General features: G+C 30.9%; 1 protein-coding gene across 1 annotated transcript in view; it reads left to right on the top strand.

Moving 5' to 3' along the window:
- LOC142328870 (DNA-binding protein D-ETS-3-like) overlaps positions 1–15,528 on the top strand; it is a 401,528-nt gene that overhangs the window by 341,317 nt on the left and 44,683 nt on the right. The window contains exon 8 of the mRNA XM_075372998.1: positions 3,634–3,681. Coding sequence (XP_075229113.1) covers positions 3,634–3,681 — 48 coding nt within the window. The remainder of the gene's footprint in view (positions 1–3,633; positions 3,682–15,528) is intronic.

The raw sequence follows: 15,528 nt of genomic DNA, 5'->3' as shown, positions 1-15,528 counted from the left end.
AACAAAAGAAAAAATACAAAGTAAACATTTCCCTCTGGAAAAAATACAGTAATGTTTCGTGTGATGTGGACACCACTTGATTTCCTTGTACGCCTAATAAACTACATTTACTTTGTTTTTTACTGCACTTCATATAAAGTTATTTCATTTGAAAGTGAGATACGATCCTCCAGTTCTTTAATGAAGTGGACAGTTACACAATTGCTTTTTTTTTTTTATCTGAATTTTTACGGGCATCGACTGCTAAGGTCATTAGCCCTCGTCACATTCTTTAAAAGAAATTACTATCACCATCTGGATCGTCATATGTGAGGGTGTAAAGGGCCCTTACATTTTATTTAAAAAAACACAAACTACACAAAACATTAAGACACAAAAGACAAGTACAACACACAACACTTACGGGGTGTAAAAGGGCCCCGATATTAAAATTTGAGAAAAGGTTCTCAAAATACCATGAAATAAAAATTTCAACCCATCAATACCACATCCTTCTTTCTTTCTTCTACGAGTCTCGTTTATAGTTTGTTTGAGCACCCTCGGGGCGACCAGAACCGTCGTTGAACAGTATATCAGTCGCGCCAGGGTGCCGTGGCAGTTGAATCCTTCTTATAAACAGGCTATAGGCATGCACCGCGCACACCCATAGCCTCACGCCCTCAATCCACCCTTGAGGGTCCCCCATACCATCATCGGAAACACCCCGACTCACTGCTCTTGAATGCAGGTGAGCCAAAATGGCTTAGGCAAGAGGGCTACCTCCCGTCACTATACGTGCCACGCTTCGAGACTCCCTTATATATATATATATATATATATATATATATAATGAAATCTATATATATTATATATATATATATATATATATATATATATATATATAATGAAATCTATATATATTATATATATATATAATGAAATCTATATATATTATATATATATATATATATATAACTACCGCTTAGAGATTCTTTTATCACAGCTTTAAACTTTCATTTTATAGACTTTTAAGAAGTCCACTGGCGTATAAAAATGCAACTATATTTTCTTCATTTCCATTATCCAGATCAGCACTAATATTATTTGTAAGACGGAACCTCTTTCTGAGGTCCTCATATATGGTACACTCTTCTATTAGATGCTTGATTGTCAGTGTTTTTACAATGGTCTCACTTCGCCGGTTAACAAATATAAATTTGTTAATCGCGTGTGACCGATTCTAAGTCTGGTCACCGCTACTTGTTCACGGCGAGTCAACTTAAAGTCGCTTTTCCATTTATAAGGAGAAGTTTTAACCGAGTTTAATTTTGTATTTAAACTCCTCCATTCAGCGTTCCACTTGTTTCTTACTATTTTTAACATCTGCCACTCTTATAGGAAATGCATCCAAATCATCGCAGACTGTTGCCTTTCTGACAGCTTCGTCTGCGATTTCATTACCTGTAATACCAGCATGCCCCGGAGTCCATACAAATACGCGTCGCTGTCCTCGTTGATTTAGAACGTATAAAATGGACAGGATGTTTGCAATTAGCACATTCCTAATGTTCTTGTTCCGAATTGCTGAATTGCAGTGAGTTCTGCCGTGTAGACACTGGCCACATCTGGCAGTTTCCAAAAGTGGGCTTCTCCATTTACATATATTGAGCATCCAACACCATGTTCGGTTTTAGAACCGTCAATTGCTAGTTTTTATTAACATCAAATATACAATTATTAATTCAACAATGTTATATGTAATATTAGTATAGTGTAAAAGTCCCTTTATTACTCGTACCAGATTACTATTACTCGATTACTAATATTATTCGTATCTTCATAAGTTGCTGATTAATAAAAGTTTCAGATTTCTGGTGTGTCGTATAAATAAAAGTTAATAATAATTAAACTATTCCGTTTAGTGAACTCCTGTATACTAGTCACAGATGTTAATTTCGACCTTACGATGTAAAATATTCAGATATTATTCGATTATTTGGTGATTAATCAAAAATGAAAAATGAAAAAGAAACAGTCATATAGGAAAAAGAAACATAACATATAGAAATATATCTCAAAAAAACTACAAGATGATAAATATAAAGAGAAAGAAAATGTTAAAACCAAAGAAAGAATAAAAAGGAAAAAAATGTCGCAAACAAAAAAAAAACAGGAAGAAAATGTTGCAATGCTAAAACCAAAGAAAGAATAAAAAATTAAGAGGAGATGAATATAAAGAGAGAAAATTTTAACTGGAGAACGTGTACACAAATTAAGATCCAGAAAACTTGTATCATACCAAAGAGCTATTAAATGACCGGTAACAAAAAACAAATAAACGAAATGACGATCAACTCCGACTTGGGTGAATATTGTCCGACAATAACAGAAGAGTAATGAACTAAAAGATAAGAATTTTTTTGTAATTTATTAAAGATCTGGCATGTATGCCTTAGTGTATATGTTGTTCTTGTGACGATCTATTTTTTAGTCATTTTGTATTTAACTCCAGAATAATTAAATAAAATGAAACAACTTTTTTTACAATCACGGGTTTGTAAGTATTAATAAATCAGTATATTTAAATTAAAAAATAAAAAGTTAAAAAAGAAGAAATCCGATTCGAACTGTTTGCCTTCCCCTTCTAAGATCCAAATATTTCTTAATTAGATATGTTGAGTATAATTGAATATAAAACTCTGGAACCGATGAAAATAAGTACCACGTAACATATATCGTTACTTCTTCCTGTATTTCGTACAAGAAAAAGTAAAACTCAACATATTGAAGTTTACAAAAATGTTTAAAAAATTATTTAAAATGTATTCATTGTACAAAAAAATTCAAAGACAGAAAAAATTCGTTAAGAAATTGATACTCATTATTATAAGTAAACAAATCGCTGAGATAAATAGATTTCTTCTACTGTTTCATTACATTTAATCTATAATAATACAGTAGACCAAAATATTATTCGTAATTTAATTTTACTCGTAATTATTTGATCTATGATTTTCTCAAACATTAAAAATTCAATAGTTTTATTTATCTAAGTGAGTTTTCCTTTAAATAATTAACTTTTAGGAAATTTGACATTAGTATTTTTTAAATATTTGACTTTTCGAAAAACACTCCGACGATTTCTGTGGTGGATCGGTAGTTTGCCATTCCGGAGGTCCCGGGTTCGAATTCTGGTCAGACATGGTATTTTACATTCGCTACAAAGTTTCCATTTCATATTGCTGCTGCACAAACTTCGAGCTTTATGGTGAATTAATCATCAAACATTTTTTTTGTATGAATAAAGATCAGTTGAAAATTCGTATACAAGATTTGGATTCAATACGTCAATTGGTTTTATAAAAAACATACACATAGGTAAACGGAAAAAAGAAGATTATTCACTGAACATTTTGTCTTTCTTTTGAAGTTTTACCATACATATAAATACACAATTACATTTACTTATGAAAGATGGATTTTTAGTATATGAAAAAAAAGGAAGAAATCTACAAGACTACACGTCATTTGCATGTCATACACTCATTGGGTCGATGGGAGGTTGCTTATTTTTCAGCAGTTGAATCACATTAGGAAAATAATATTTTATATTAAAAATAATAATAAATAAAAGTTTATTTTTTATTTTTTCAGATCCTTACCAGATGTTTGGAGCAACAAGCAGTCGATTAGCAAGTTCAGGTAAAAATTGTCTAAATATAGTGTATTTTTAGATTATTTTTGCAGTCTTTTGTTTTAATTGAATTATTCTGTAAAATGAAGAGGTAACAGTAAAACAATTTAAAATGTGTTTAACAAATATCATTTATATACATATTAACTATATGTAGTATTGATTTTCCCTGTGGTTTTACTGCAGTTATATATATATATATATATATATATATATATATATGTGTGTGTGTGTGTGTGTGTGTGTGTGTGTGTGTGTGTGTGTGTGTGTGTGTGTGTGTATATGTATTTTAATCTAATTTTTCTAAAGTAGTGTATGTTGTAATTAATCATAGGTTATCCAGAATTAATTATTTTCAAAATTAGTGTTTAGATTATTTTAAACAGCTTGGTAAAATTATCTTTAAAGTATTTATTACTATGGTAACTAATATTTATTAAGTTTTATATTGTTGGATTTATTTTCATTTTGTTGAATATCTGATAGGCTTATAAATTTTTTAAAAATCATTCGTTAATATTAGATAACAGAATACTGTACATTTCCATTCCAGACAGCCATTGTACACGCTCAATAGTAGTCTTTTTTCAACATTTTTATAAATTACTTTTTTATCAAGAACCAGATTTCTCGTAGTTTGCGATTCTTGCAAACTGATTAAATTTTCATACGAGTTGCATTTTATTTAATGTCTAACCTAAGCGCATTTTAAAAATTAAATAATTATCGACAAAAAAAGTTTAAAAAATACCATCGGAAAAGGTAGATCTAGGTTTACAAATCTTTTTTTAAAACTCCGATATTTTAAATTAATGATTAATAAGTTTGTAGTAGCTGTTTTTAATTTAAAAAATTTTTTACTTTTCCGGGCACTTTTTTAACGATTTTTTTAATGTTTGTCTTATTAAATTAGATATCCAGAAAAGTTTACGCTTGAATTTTCTGACCACAGTTCTAGGAATTTTTTCTGACAATTTATATGTATATTCGAAAAAATTCGAAGTAAAAGATACTCCTTCTGAGTCAACCATTTGTTATGTTTTAAGCAGTAAACATGTAGCTTTGCATTTTCTTATATCCTTAATACGGCTAGAAAAAAAAAATTAATGTGCGTATTATTTTACGAATCCAAACCTGTACCTAACGCATCAAAGACAGGGTTAGGTTAGTAGTATAGCATTTGGAGAAAAAGCATTTAAGGAACAAACTCCTCGGAATTAGTTCTAAACGTTTACTTCAAGCGATGAACGCTTTGAGAATATATCTCGATCCTGACGACTAAGTTCCTTAAATTATGATTGCAATCGAGAGAAATTCGAGATGGATTTGCAGAGAATTTCCTAATACATTTAATGTTAATGAAGAAACACATCTTCAGCTATGAAAGAAATTGAAAAGTGAATAGATATTTATCCCGTAGTTGACACCTGAGAAAAATCTGCAACAGCTCACAAAAGGAACTCATGTATTTCTCAACTCATTAGGTGAAAACCGAATTTATTTAACTGAATTTTAACGTGCGAATGAAAAATGGATCGTTTGCTTGAATCATAAAAAGTTTCATCATCGGTTATGACCAAATGATATCACAAACACCATAGGTTTTACTGAACCAAAGAAATTTTTTTTTTGATGGATTTTGCAGGAGTCATTTATCACGAGTTTTTAGAAAGGAAAATACTATCACTGCTTACATTTCTTGTAATCAGTTGGAAAGATTGCAGGGAGAATTATGAAGCAACCAGCACAGGTAAACAGAATGAAAGTTTTGTTTATTCATGATAACGCCCACATGTTTCCTTCATTTTACAATTATTAGTCAGGCAACCGTCTAAAAATACCTCATGCGACTCTCTTCGCGAAGGGAAGTCTCATTGTTCCCTCCACAAACTAGGGCCCCATCAGGCGCATTCCTACTAGATGTGTTTTTGTTGATATTCCTATTATGATGCGATTGCACTATGACGTATGAATGTGTGAGTGGGCGTGTAACCCCCCCTTCCAGAAGGAATGCTTCGTTAGCGGTTCCAGGAAGGATGCTAGCCGGGGTGGTGGTTTAGTCGGTAGTGCGCAGGTTTACATACGCATATTAATAACATCTTGCGGCACCTGTTAGCGAGCCCGACACTGCTTAGGCGTCAGTAAATGGGATTTCCCACCTCTTTAACAAAAACAAATATATCCCTAGGAATAACTCAAGTAAGAATACTTCAAAACCCAATCTACAAAGAACTGGAACGCAATCCCTAATTCCGTCCATCTTAAAATAAAAACAAATGTATAACCGCCTAATAAATCAAACACCCATCAGTTAACTAGAAAGACCCAGCAGCAAGGGACTGAAGTCCGGGCTCTGCAATGAATAGGGGGATAAAATATCCTCCGATACCCTTGCGTTCCACCGTTATGAATAACGCCTCGTGTGGTAAAGATGACTCGTGACAACCAGTGGTACTTGAATAGGTGGTGATAAAATTTCCACTTGTTCCTGCATTTGGATAACCATATTAGGAAAAATGTATTCTTGATGCATTTCATGTATCTAACAGAAGTGTCAAGATTTTTATGCGATAAAACAGAAAAACATTTTTAAGTGTTTTATAAAAATAGCATTTATAAGATATCTCAAACGTTGGGAGAAGGTTGTAGAAAGTAAAAATTCTTTTTTTTTATGAATAAATTCATTTTATAACAAAGCGGATATGTTTTTACATGAAAAAAAAACGAAAAACATTCTGAACATCTGATAATATATAAGTAATAGATAACTTTATTTTGCGCTTTTTAAAGGCAAATGCAATTTTTTTTTTTAAATGTTGCGTTGAACCCATCAAGCTCAAAGAGCAGAATCTAACGACTACTTGATTGCCGTAATTGTGTGCATGGTTTTTCTTTTTTAAGATTACTCAAGAATCTTAAAATTCGGTATATTTATTTTCTGCAATAATCATAAAAAAATGAAAAATAAATAAAAATAATATATAAATGTATAAATAAGAAAATTTTCATACAAATTTTAGATCCCACTTGTTCCTGCATTTGGATAACCATATTAGGAAAAATGTATTCTTGATGCATTTCATGTATCTAACAGAAGTGTCAAGATTTTTATGCGATAAAACAGAAAAACATTTTTAAGTGTTTTATAAAAATAGCATTTATAAGATATCTCAAACGTTGGGAGAAGGTTGTAGAAAGTAAAAATTCATTTTTTTTATGAATAAATTCATTTTATAACAAAGCGGATATGTTTTTACATGAAAAAAAAACGAAAAACATTCTGAACATCTGATAATATATAAGTAATAGATAACTTTATTTTGCGCTTTTTAAAGGCAAATGCAATTTTTTTTTTTAAATGTTGCGTTGAACCCATCAAGCTCAAAGAGCAGAATCTAACGACTACTTGATTGCCGTAATTGTGTGCAAGGTTTTTCTTTTTTAAGATTACTTAAGAATCTTAAAATTCGGTATATTTATTTTCTGCAATAATCATAAAAAAATGAAAAATAAATAAAAATAATATATATGTATAAATAAGAAAATTTTCATACAAATTTTAGATGAATTTAAAAAAAAAAATTAATACAGTGTTTTGATGATAGCGTAATCCATCATTTTTTAATTATTCATACTTTACGATTGTTTATTCATAAACGTATCAATAATTAATGGGTGGTTATCAAATGGTGTGTTGTAATTAAATTTATTGTTTTAAATACACATCCCTTTTAATGTGGGCGGTAAGCAAATGAAATACAAGTCTTAAACTCAATGAATATTCGATGAATATTACACAGATTGCTTATATACAAATACACGATCAACCCTCCTGAAGTTATATGTTAAAGTTAGGGTAAGAGAGTTAGAAGCGAAACAGGCGTTTGGAAAAGGGAGAGAATTGTAGTAGTAGATTAAAGCAGCAGTAGTCATGATAAAGAGAATTAATTAGCTATTCCACCACCTCCTTTCTCCTTTGCCCCTTGCTACTATATTCTCAGTCTCTGTCTCGGCTCACACCCACGTTATCCCTAATATATCCCCCGAGAGATCTTCTAAAGATAATCGTCTAATTACAACTATGTCCTTTACAACCCCCACCCCTACGATTCATTATTTGTCTCCACCGATTCCAAAACTAACTTTTGTCATGTTTTTTTCTTTTTCGTTTTACTTATGTACGTATTAAATTATCATTTGTTTTAAAATCAAATGTACTTAATTTATGTTCTCTCATTAAATACATTTTGTAGGAGTTGAATTTTTTTTTCGATACCGTTCCGTAACAAGTCGATAAGAAATAAATTTAGAATGTTGAACTAAAATAAATAATAGAAATATATAGTACGGGTTATAATGGTTAATCAATTTTTGTAACCCAAAATGGATTACCGTTTTTTCTATCGCAAACGATATCAAAAGAAAACTCTAAAAAAACGTTTATAAAAAATGAAAATGTATGACTTTTAGTTATTTCAACAGCTGACCACAATCATTTTTTGCAGATTGAATTCTATAATAAAATTTAATCGTTAAAAGTAAAAAAGGGAAATAATTGATTTTGAAAAGTTTATCCTGTTCAAAGATAACTTTGCTTATTTTCAATACCGTATGCACTGTTTCCAAGACATGGACATCAGCGACTAATTTTGTTTTCTAATCGGTACTTACACTGTATTTTCGTACTTTTTTAATTCCTTTTTTTTTTAAATACTTGTAAATCATATGCAATCATATTCGAATCATATGCATTGTATATTGCATATGTGTATTGCATATACTGTCTATACATATCGGACTATCAAGGTGTAATTCCATTGGATCCACTGTTTTTGTAATAAAATGGCAGAGGAGAAAACGATAAAATTAAGTATATTGAAGAATAAGTATTTAATAGTGTACTAAGACATCAAACAATCTCAAAGACTAATTTTATTTTTAAATGATTGAGTAAACTACGTAATAAATGAAGTATCTAACGGGTAGCCTTTGAGAAACAAATTAATAATAGCTGATCTTTAATAATAGATTTATTGGTGGCTTTCCAATGGAAGTATCCCTCCATAGCACCTCTCCGTATTTTGAAACGGAAAATTTTATGAAAACTTATTACACGCAGGTCCTTTTGATTAATAGCAACAAACCTTGTTGCAAAATTTTATAAAAACTGAAAACTCATTTGGCCGTAACTGTATCGCAAATACATAAACAGATGAAATATTAAAAAAGGTGTAATACAACAGCACCTTGCTTGGCTTGGTCTATAAGATGCGCATTTCTATTATTAAATTTTCATCATCGATAACGTATAGAAAAATAACGTATATAATATAAATCTAATTAAACGAAGCGCAAATGTGCAACATTTAAGATGTAATACAAAAAAATTTCAACTGCAAAAGAAAAAACGCCTTTTAATATTTTTTTTTGTATATTATGTACAGAAAAGTATGCATTATTTAGTTTCTTCACACTAATTTTTCCTGTATTTCTTGTAATCGAGAAATTTAAAACGCCTGCAGGAAACGACGCACTTGTTTCTCAAACGACGATTTGTTTCTCCGAGTTAATGATGTCTGCTAAACAGCCGGCTTCCCTTTTGTGAACAGTATGACGGTATCACTTGTAGAGAATGCTGAATATCATTTTTTTTTCGGTGGGCTTGTGCTGATCTCGGCTATGTGGAATAAACAATAAGAAATCCCATTGCATTTCAACAGGTGAACGGAATTTTTTCCCTTAATTTAATTATATAATACGTGAGCTGAAAGTTTGCCTCTCGCAAAATGCTGTCTATTGGACTAGTCGCTTTATTTCATTCGGATGATGTCGTCTGGTTAGATAGTACAACAAACCCCGCTCGCCCGTCAAACCAAAGCCAGCCGACAGCTCGTTTGACAAAGAGAGGAGCGGCAAACCTTCAGCTCACTTAGTGTAACATTGTTTTAAACTTATAAACATTGGTATTCATTTTAGTTTTGTTAATTCCTGTTTTACCCGTTCATATGAATATTTCTCACATTTTTTATTTAATTTTTTTAATCTAGCTCCTTACCCAGATGTGGGTGCTAGAAATATCCATTAAAAAATTTGAATTATAAGTTAACTTGATTTTAAAAAAATCCTTGAATGCTTTTTTAACAGCTTTTATTTCAGAACTATTGTTGGACGAAGTCATATAGTCAAATACTACACCCAAGTCAGTATTTGAGTTTAATTTTTTAAAAATCTAAATTTTTGAACACCTTTTTTATTTCTTAACGTAAATTTTGTTTATTATTTAAAGACTTTGTTCTTTATCGTAAATAGATAGTAGAGATACTATTACGATATCGTGAATAGATAGTAGAGATCCTGACCCAGGACATGAATTTTTTTTTAAATTATTATATATCCGTATAATTTTTTTTTAATGACATGTATGTTAATAAAATTCATCACCGATAGAGTATTTTAATTACTGGGGAATATTTTTTTAAAGTTAAAGTGATGTATGTGTTATGAAGTTTATGAATTAATTATTATTTATTTGGCGTGGATGTATAATAAAATTCTCGGCGCAGATTGATGTAATATTTTAATTAAATATTTATTTGGTTCAACACCTTCGTCTGCTGTACAGTAAGGTAATAACTGAACAGAGAGAGACAGAGATATAAGCTAATTTTATTATTATTTTCGAAAACCATATAACAAAACCCGCCGGTTCTGGTGGTGGTAGTTATGTGGTCGAATGAGGTGCCACAAACTCACCGTACACACCCTACACGCACGCGTTTGCACTAACATGTTCACGCTTCGAAATAGAGGGAAAAGGAACATGGAACAGAGCACACCTGATCCTGATCGTTGGTTCGCTACAATCCACAGTAAATGTTCATTGCAGTCGTTCACCCATACAATTTATAACGGTACCTCTTTTTTTCATCTGTTATCCCCCGTCTCTCGATTGCTCTTTCTCTCGCTCTCTCTCTCTCTCTCTCTCTCTCTCTCGTGTCTACGTTTCTAAAAAATGCTGACATTGATTTTTATCTCCCCTAACGTCTACTATCTCTAAAAGTGTATTATGTCATGTAGAAACTAAATATTTATAACATCCATATTTTTTAAAGTCTGTGATTAAAACAAATTTTTAATTTTATTCTCTAATAACTGTGTTTTCTTTTGTCGTATTTTTCATCATTGAGAATTTATAGAATTTTCATATCGCCTCAATATAACTTAGTCTTTTTTTTTCTGCCAGTATAAATTTAACAATTTTATTTTTTAATAGGATTAATCTTTAAAAAATGAAAATACATTGTAGTTAAAATGTAAAAAGTAATATTATTCTTCTTTAAATTTTGACTTTTAGAAGTTGAAACCAAATTAGAAATAAATAACTAATAGCAAGTTATTTACCCGTTATTTAGTACTGGTTTCAAAAATTAAATTTTAAGAACTGTTTTGTTTTTCTAGTAGTGTTTTTTTTTTTTTTTGGTTTTAAGTAAGATTTATTCTCTATGTTTTGTACTGTTTACCTTTCTTAGCTTCATTCTTTTTTTATATATTGACGTGTTGGGAACAACTCTATTGTCAAAACTTATTGTACGCAATAAAGTTTTGACGATGGAGTGGTTCCGAAACGCATCAACATATAATAAAAGAATGAAACTAAGAAAGGTGAACAGTTACTCAATTTAGAATTTATAGTATTCTTAGCAGAAAAGATAATAGTAATTATTATTTTAAAAATTACAATTTTAGGATTTTTATTTTAAGTTATATTGTTATACATACATTATTTTACATTATTTAATTTTATTTTTACTTAAAATTTTAATAAACTAAAAAAACAGCTGCGGTGTGAAAAAAGCAAAACCGTTTTGATAAAAAATAACAGGGAAACGATGTAAAGAGATTACTACCGAGTTTGAGATATGGCTCTCTGGAATCCAAAAGTATGCATTTTTTTCATTACGTTTTGATTAAGATAAGCAAAGAAAAGGTAGAAACATCAAAAAAATATCCGTATTGATTCTTGAAGGATATGAAGTAAGGACTTTTGAAATTATGGAAGATGTATTATTTTTTAATCTATGTTTTACGACTAATTTTCAAAATTTTCTGATGAATGTATTTTAAATATCATTATTACATTAGTTTATCTATCAATATAATCCAATAATCTATTGTATTTTTATTTATTTCTTATGAATATTCCGAAATTTTCCAGATGTTCCATGTAGCTTTTTAGAATTGGGTCCCGTAGCCGCCTCCCTTGTTCGTGACTTGTACAAATTCAGGCGACTATACTTGACATGTATATGATTGGTTAATTGAAACACCAAAGAACCGGCCTCCGTGGCGCAAGTATTGTCTCGGCCTTTCGTCCGGAGGTCCCGGGTTCGAATCCCGGTCAGGCATGGCATTTTCACATACGCTACAAATCATTCATCTCATCCTCTGAAACAATACCTAACGGTGATCCCGGAGGTTAAATAAAAAAAAAAAAACAAAAAAAAAACACCAAACACTGGTATCCACGCTCTAGTATTCAAATCCGAATAAAAACAACTACCTTTATAAGGATTCGAACGTGAGAATTCTTGACTTCGATATCAGCTGATTTAGTATGAAGAGTTTAATCGTTAGACCAACCCGGTGGGTTAATCTAACATCAAACAATGATGATTACAAATTTTAAAAATGACAAGTATGTATATTTTTTAAACAAAAAATGTTTTAGATGTGTTTTTAAGATGATGTGTTTTTTTTTTTATAATGGTCCCAAACATCTTTTTTTTTCTGTAGGAAAATCTTCTGTTATTAGCGTGATTATTTTGATCTGCGTTAGGTAAATATTGGTAAAGTTAATGAACAGGAGGTAAAATAAATGTAATAGCAATGTAAATTCCGATTTCCATGGTGGAATAGTAAAAATTCAACCTTCATTCTGAAGTTTTCGGTGGATTCTGTTCTTGATCTGGACTGATATATTTCGTGTAATAGAAAATTTTCATTCCTTTTCGGAATCAGAAGGTTTTGAGTTACTGTTGTAAAAATAAAATCAACTAAAGAAAAAAAATATAAATAACATCGGTATACAAAATTTTGTCCCAGAGCATTTAGAACTGATTTCCATATGTATTTTCCCCCTAGAATTGAAAAATGTTAACAGAATTTTTCTATCACCTTTAGTTTTCAAGTTACACCCTGTAAAAGGTTACTTACGTTATTGAAATTATGCAATTATGTTATGGTATTACGCATATATAAGGAATAGTAACATTTAAATATCAGAAACGTAGTTTTACTCTCATAAAAAAATTTTATGAGCTTCATTTTGGCTAGGAAAAAGCCAGGAAAAAACATTGGGCCCCTCACATTTGTTAAGCTACTAGTATCTGATTTCTTATAAGTTGTTGTTAAAGGGTTCTCGATACATAAACTTTGTTGTTCCATTGATTTGGCGGGAATTCAAAGATCATGCCACCGATTGTTACTTTTGACTGACCCGTATTTCGGGCATTCGTTTAAAATCAAAGTACACTATTTTATACCATAATTTACCATCTGCCATGAGGCCTACGAGTCACAATGAAGAACTGCCTGTGCTTTAACCACCAGAAAACATTATACTTAGTGATGATCTACAATACAAAGATTTGGTTGAGGATAATGATGATGTAAAGGTTGATCCAAACTGTGAAGCTTCGTATTCGTTTGATGAACGCAATTTACTAACACAAGGGAACCTCAGTTATCTTGTACAAGATCTGAATTTATAAAAAAAAAGGAGGCAGAACTTTTGGACTCACGATTTAGTCCACCGCGAAACAAAAGTATGTGATTTTAGAAATAGGCATAATGACTTCAAGAATTTCTTTTATGAAAAGCTTTTTAATAATGTTTCATCTGTAATGGAATCATTTGATATGTGTACAAAAGAGAAGTGGTGTTTCTTTATGGATTCGTCTAAAGATAGTTCGAAAGCCGTGTTTCTGCACACTGGTAATGAGTTTCCATCAGTTCCGCTAGCTTACGCTACGGATCTGAAAGAAACTTACGTGAACTCAAACTTCTGCTAGATAAAGTAAAGTATGAAGAATTTAACTGGAAAATTTGTGGTGACTTGAAAGTAATCTTCAACTTGGTTTCACCAAATAGTGTTGTTTTCTTTGCAAGTGGGACGGCAGACACCGGAAAAAATCATTAGGTACAGAAAGAGTGGCCAAACCGAACAGTAATAACTCCAGGAAAGAATAATAATGTTAACGCACCACTCGTTGATTCAAAAAACGTTTACCTTCATAGAAAGATCGGGCATGAAAAACTTCGTGAAAGCAATGGATCGTACTGAGCTTGGATTCGCTTACGTAAAAAATAAGTTTCCAAAGATCAGTGAAGCAAAACTTAAAAAGGAATCTTTGTAGAATCTCAAATTAGACATTTATTTAAAGATGACAACTTCGATATTACTGTAAATGACGTGGGGAAAGCTGCATGTAAGTCTTTTAAGAGCATTTTCCAGAAATTCTTACAAAACCATAAATCCGAAAATTACGAGTACAAAGAAATAGTAGATGATCTTTTAAAATCTTATAAAATCATGGGCTGCAACATGTCACTCAAGATACACGTTATTGGATTCGCACTTGGATTTCTTCTCACCAAATCTAGGAGCTGTCAGCGATGAAAATGGTGAACGGTTCCTTCAGGATATTTTGGATATGGAAAATCGATACCAGGGCAAGTGAGGTCCGAGCATGCTAGCTGACTACTGTTGGACCCTAAAGATGGATATTCATAACGCAAAATGTCGTAGAAAATCAAACATTACTACACTTTAGATAAGATTATATTATACTAACAATGCAATGTTTAAATGGTATTTTAAATACGTATTGTTATAAAATTAAAATAGTTGTTTTTAAAAATCTTTACATGATAGAGTAATTCTGAAACTATATTTGAATTCAGCGGAAAATCACTGTTAGCTTCATCCGTTTTACTTCTGGAACAAAAAATAAATCAAATTTGGTATGGCGGTGTAATTTTTAGTGTAGCTTTTTTTGTTTAAAAACGTTACTAGATTATTACAGCACTTTTAAATACAGTTGCTAGGTTTTCATTGCACTGAAAAAAAAAAACAATTAATCGTTAAGAAAAAGCCAACAATAGAAAACCATTTTTACCTATCTTTTATAAAATGACGTTAGCGGTCTTATCATACATGTTTCACTATGATACGGTGCTCTGTAAGGATCTGGTTTCATTTTTTACCTACCATTCATTCACCGAACTTTTTTTTTAAATATTTATAAATACTATTACCAAGATATCAGTAAAAACAAAGTAAACTCTTAACAACATAACGTAAAATAAATTGTGTAACTTGCATGAAAATTTAGGTACCCTCTGTAGACCAAATCCGTGTCGGGTGTTACCATTACAATATCATTTTTTAAAGTGAAACAGAAATTCTGTGGTACACCGTCTAAAACTTAAAATAAACAATAATAATTTACAAATATTGTAATCCTAAAATAGTATTTTTTTAACACACAATGTTTTAATCACAATTCTTTCAGATTGTTATTCTGAATCTTTCTACATTCAAATTCTTTTCCTTAAATAGTTATTTTTTACACGATTGCCCAAAAAGAGTGTAATGTATTTAGGGTGTATGTACGTATGTATGTTTGTTCCATCGTAGCAGCTCAACGGCCGAACCGATTTAGATGTATGACCCTGCGTTGGAATTCTTACGTTATGGGGAGTGTCATAGGCTATGCATATATATATATATGTAGTAGTGGAGATTTGTCGGTTGAAGCACAAACTTTAATGAACTGTGAACTGTAAGCCTATCA

Source organism: Lycorma delicatula, chromosome 8 (genome assembly GCF_047948215.1).
Source record: "Lycorma delicatula isolate Av1 chromosome 8, ASM4794821v1, whole genome shotgun sequence".
NCBI lineage: Eukaryota > Metazoa > Arthropoda > Insecta > Hemiptera > Fulgoridae > Lycorma > Lycorma delicatula.
Note: the sequence above shows the minus strand (reverse complement) of the source record. Positions and strands in the feature narration are given on the sequence as shown.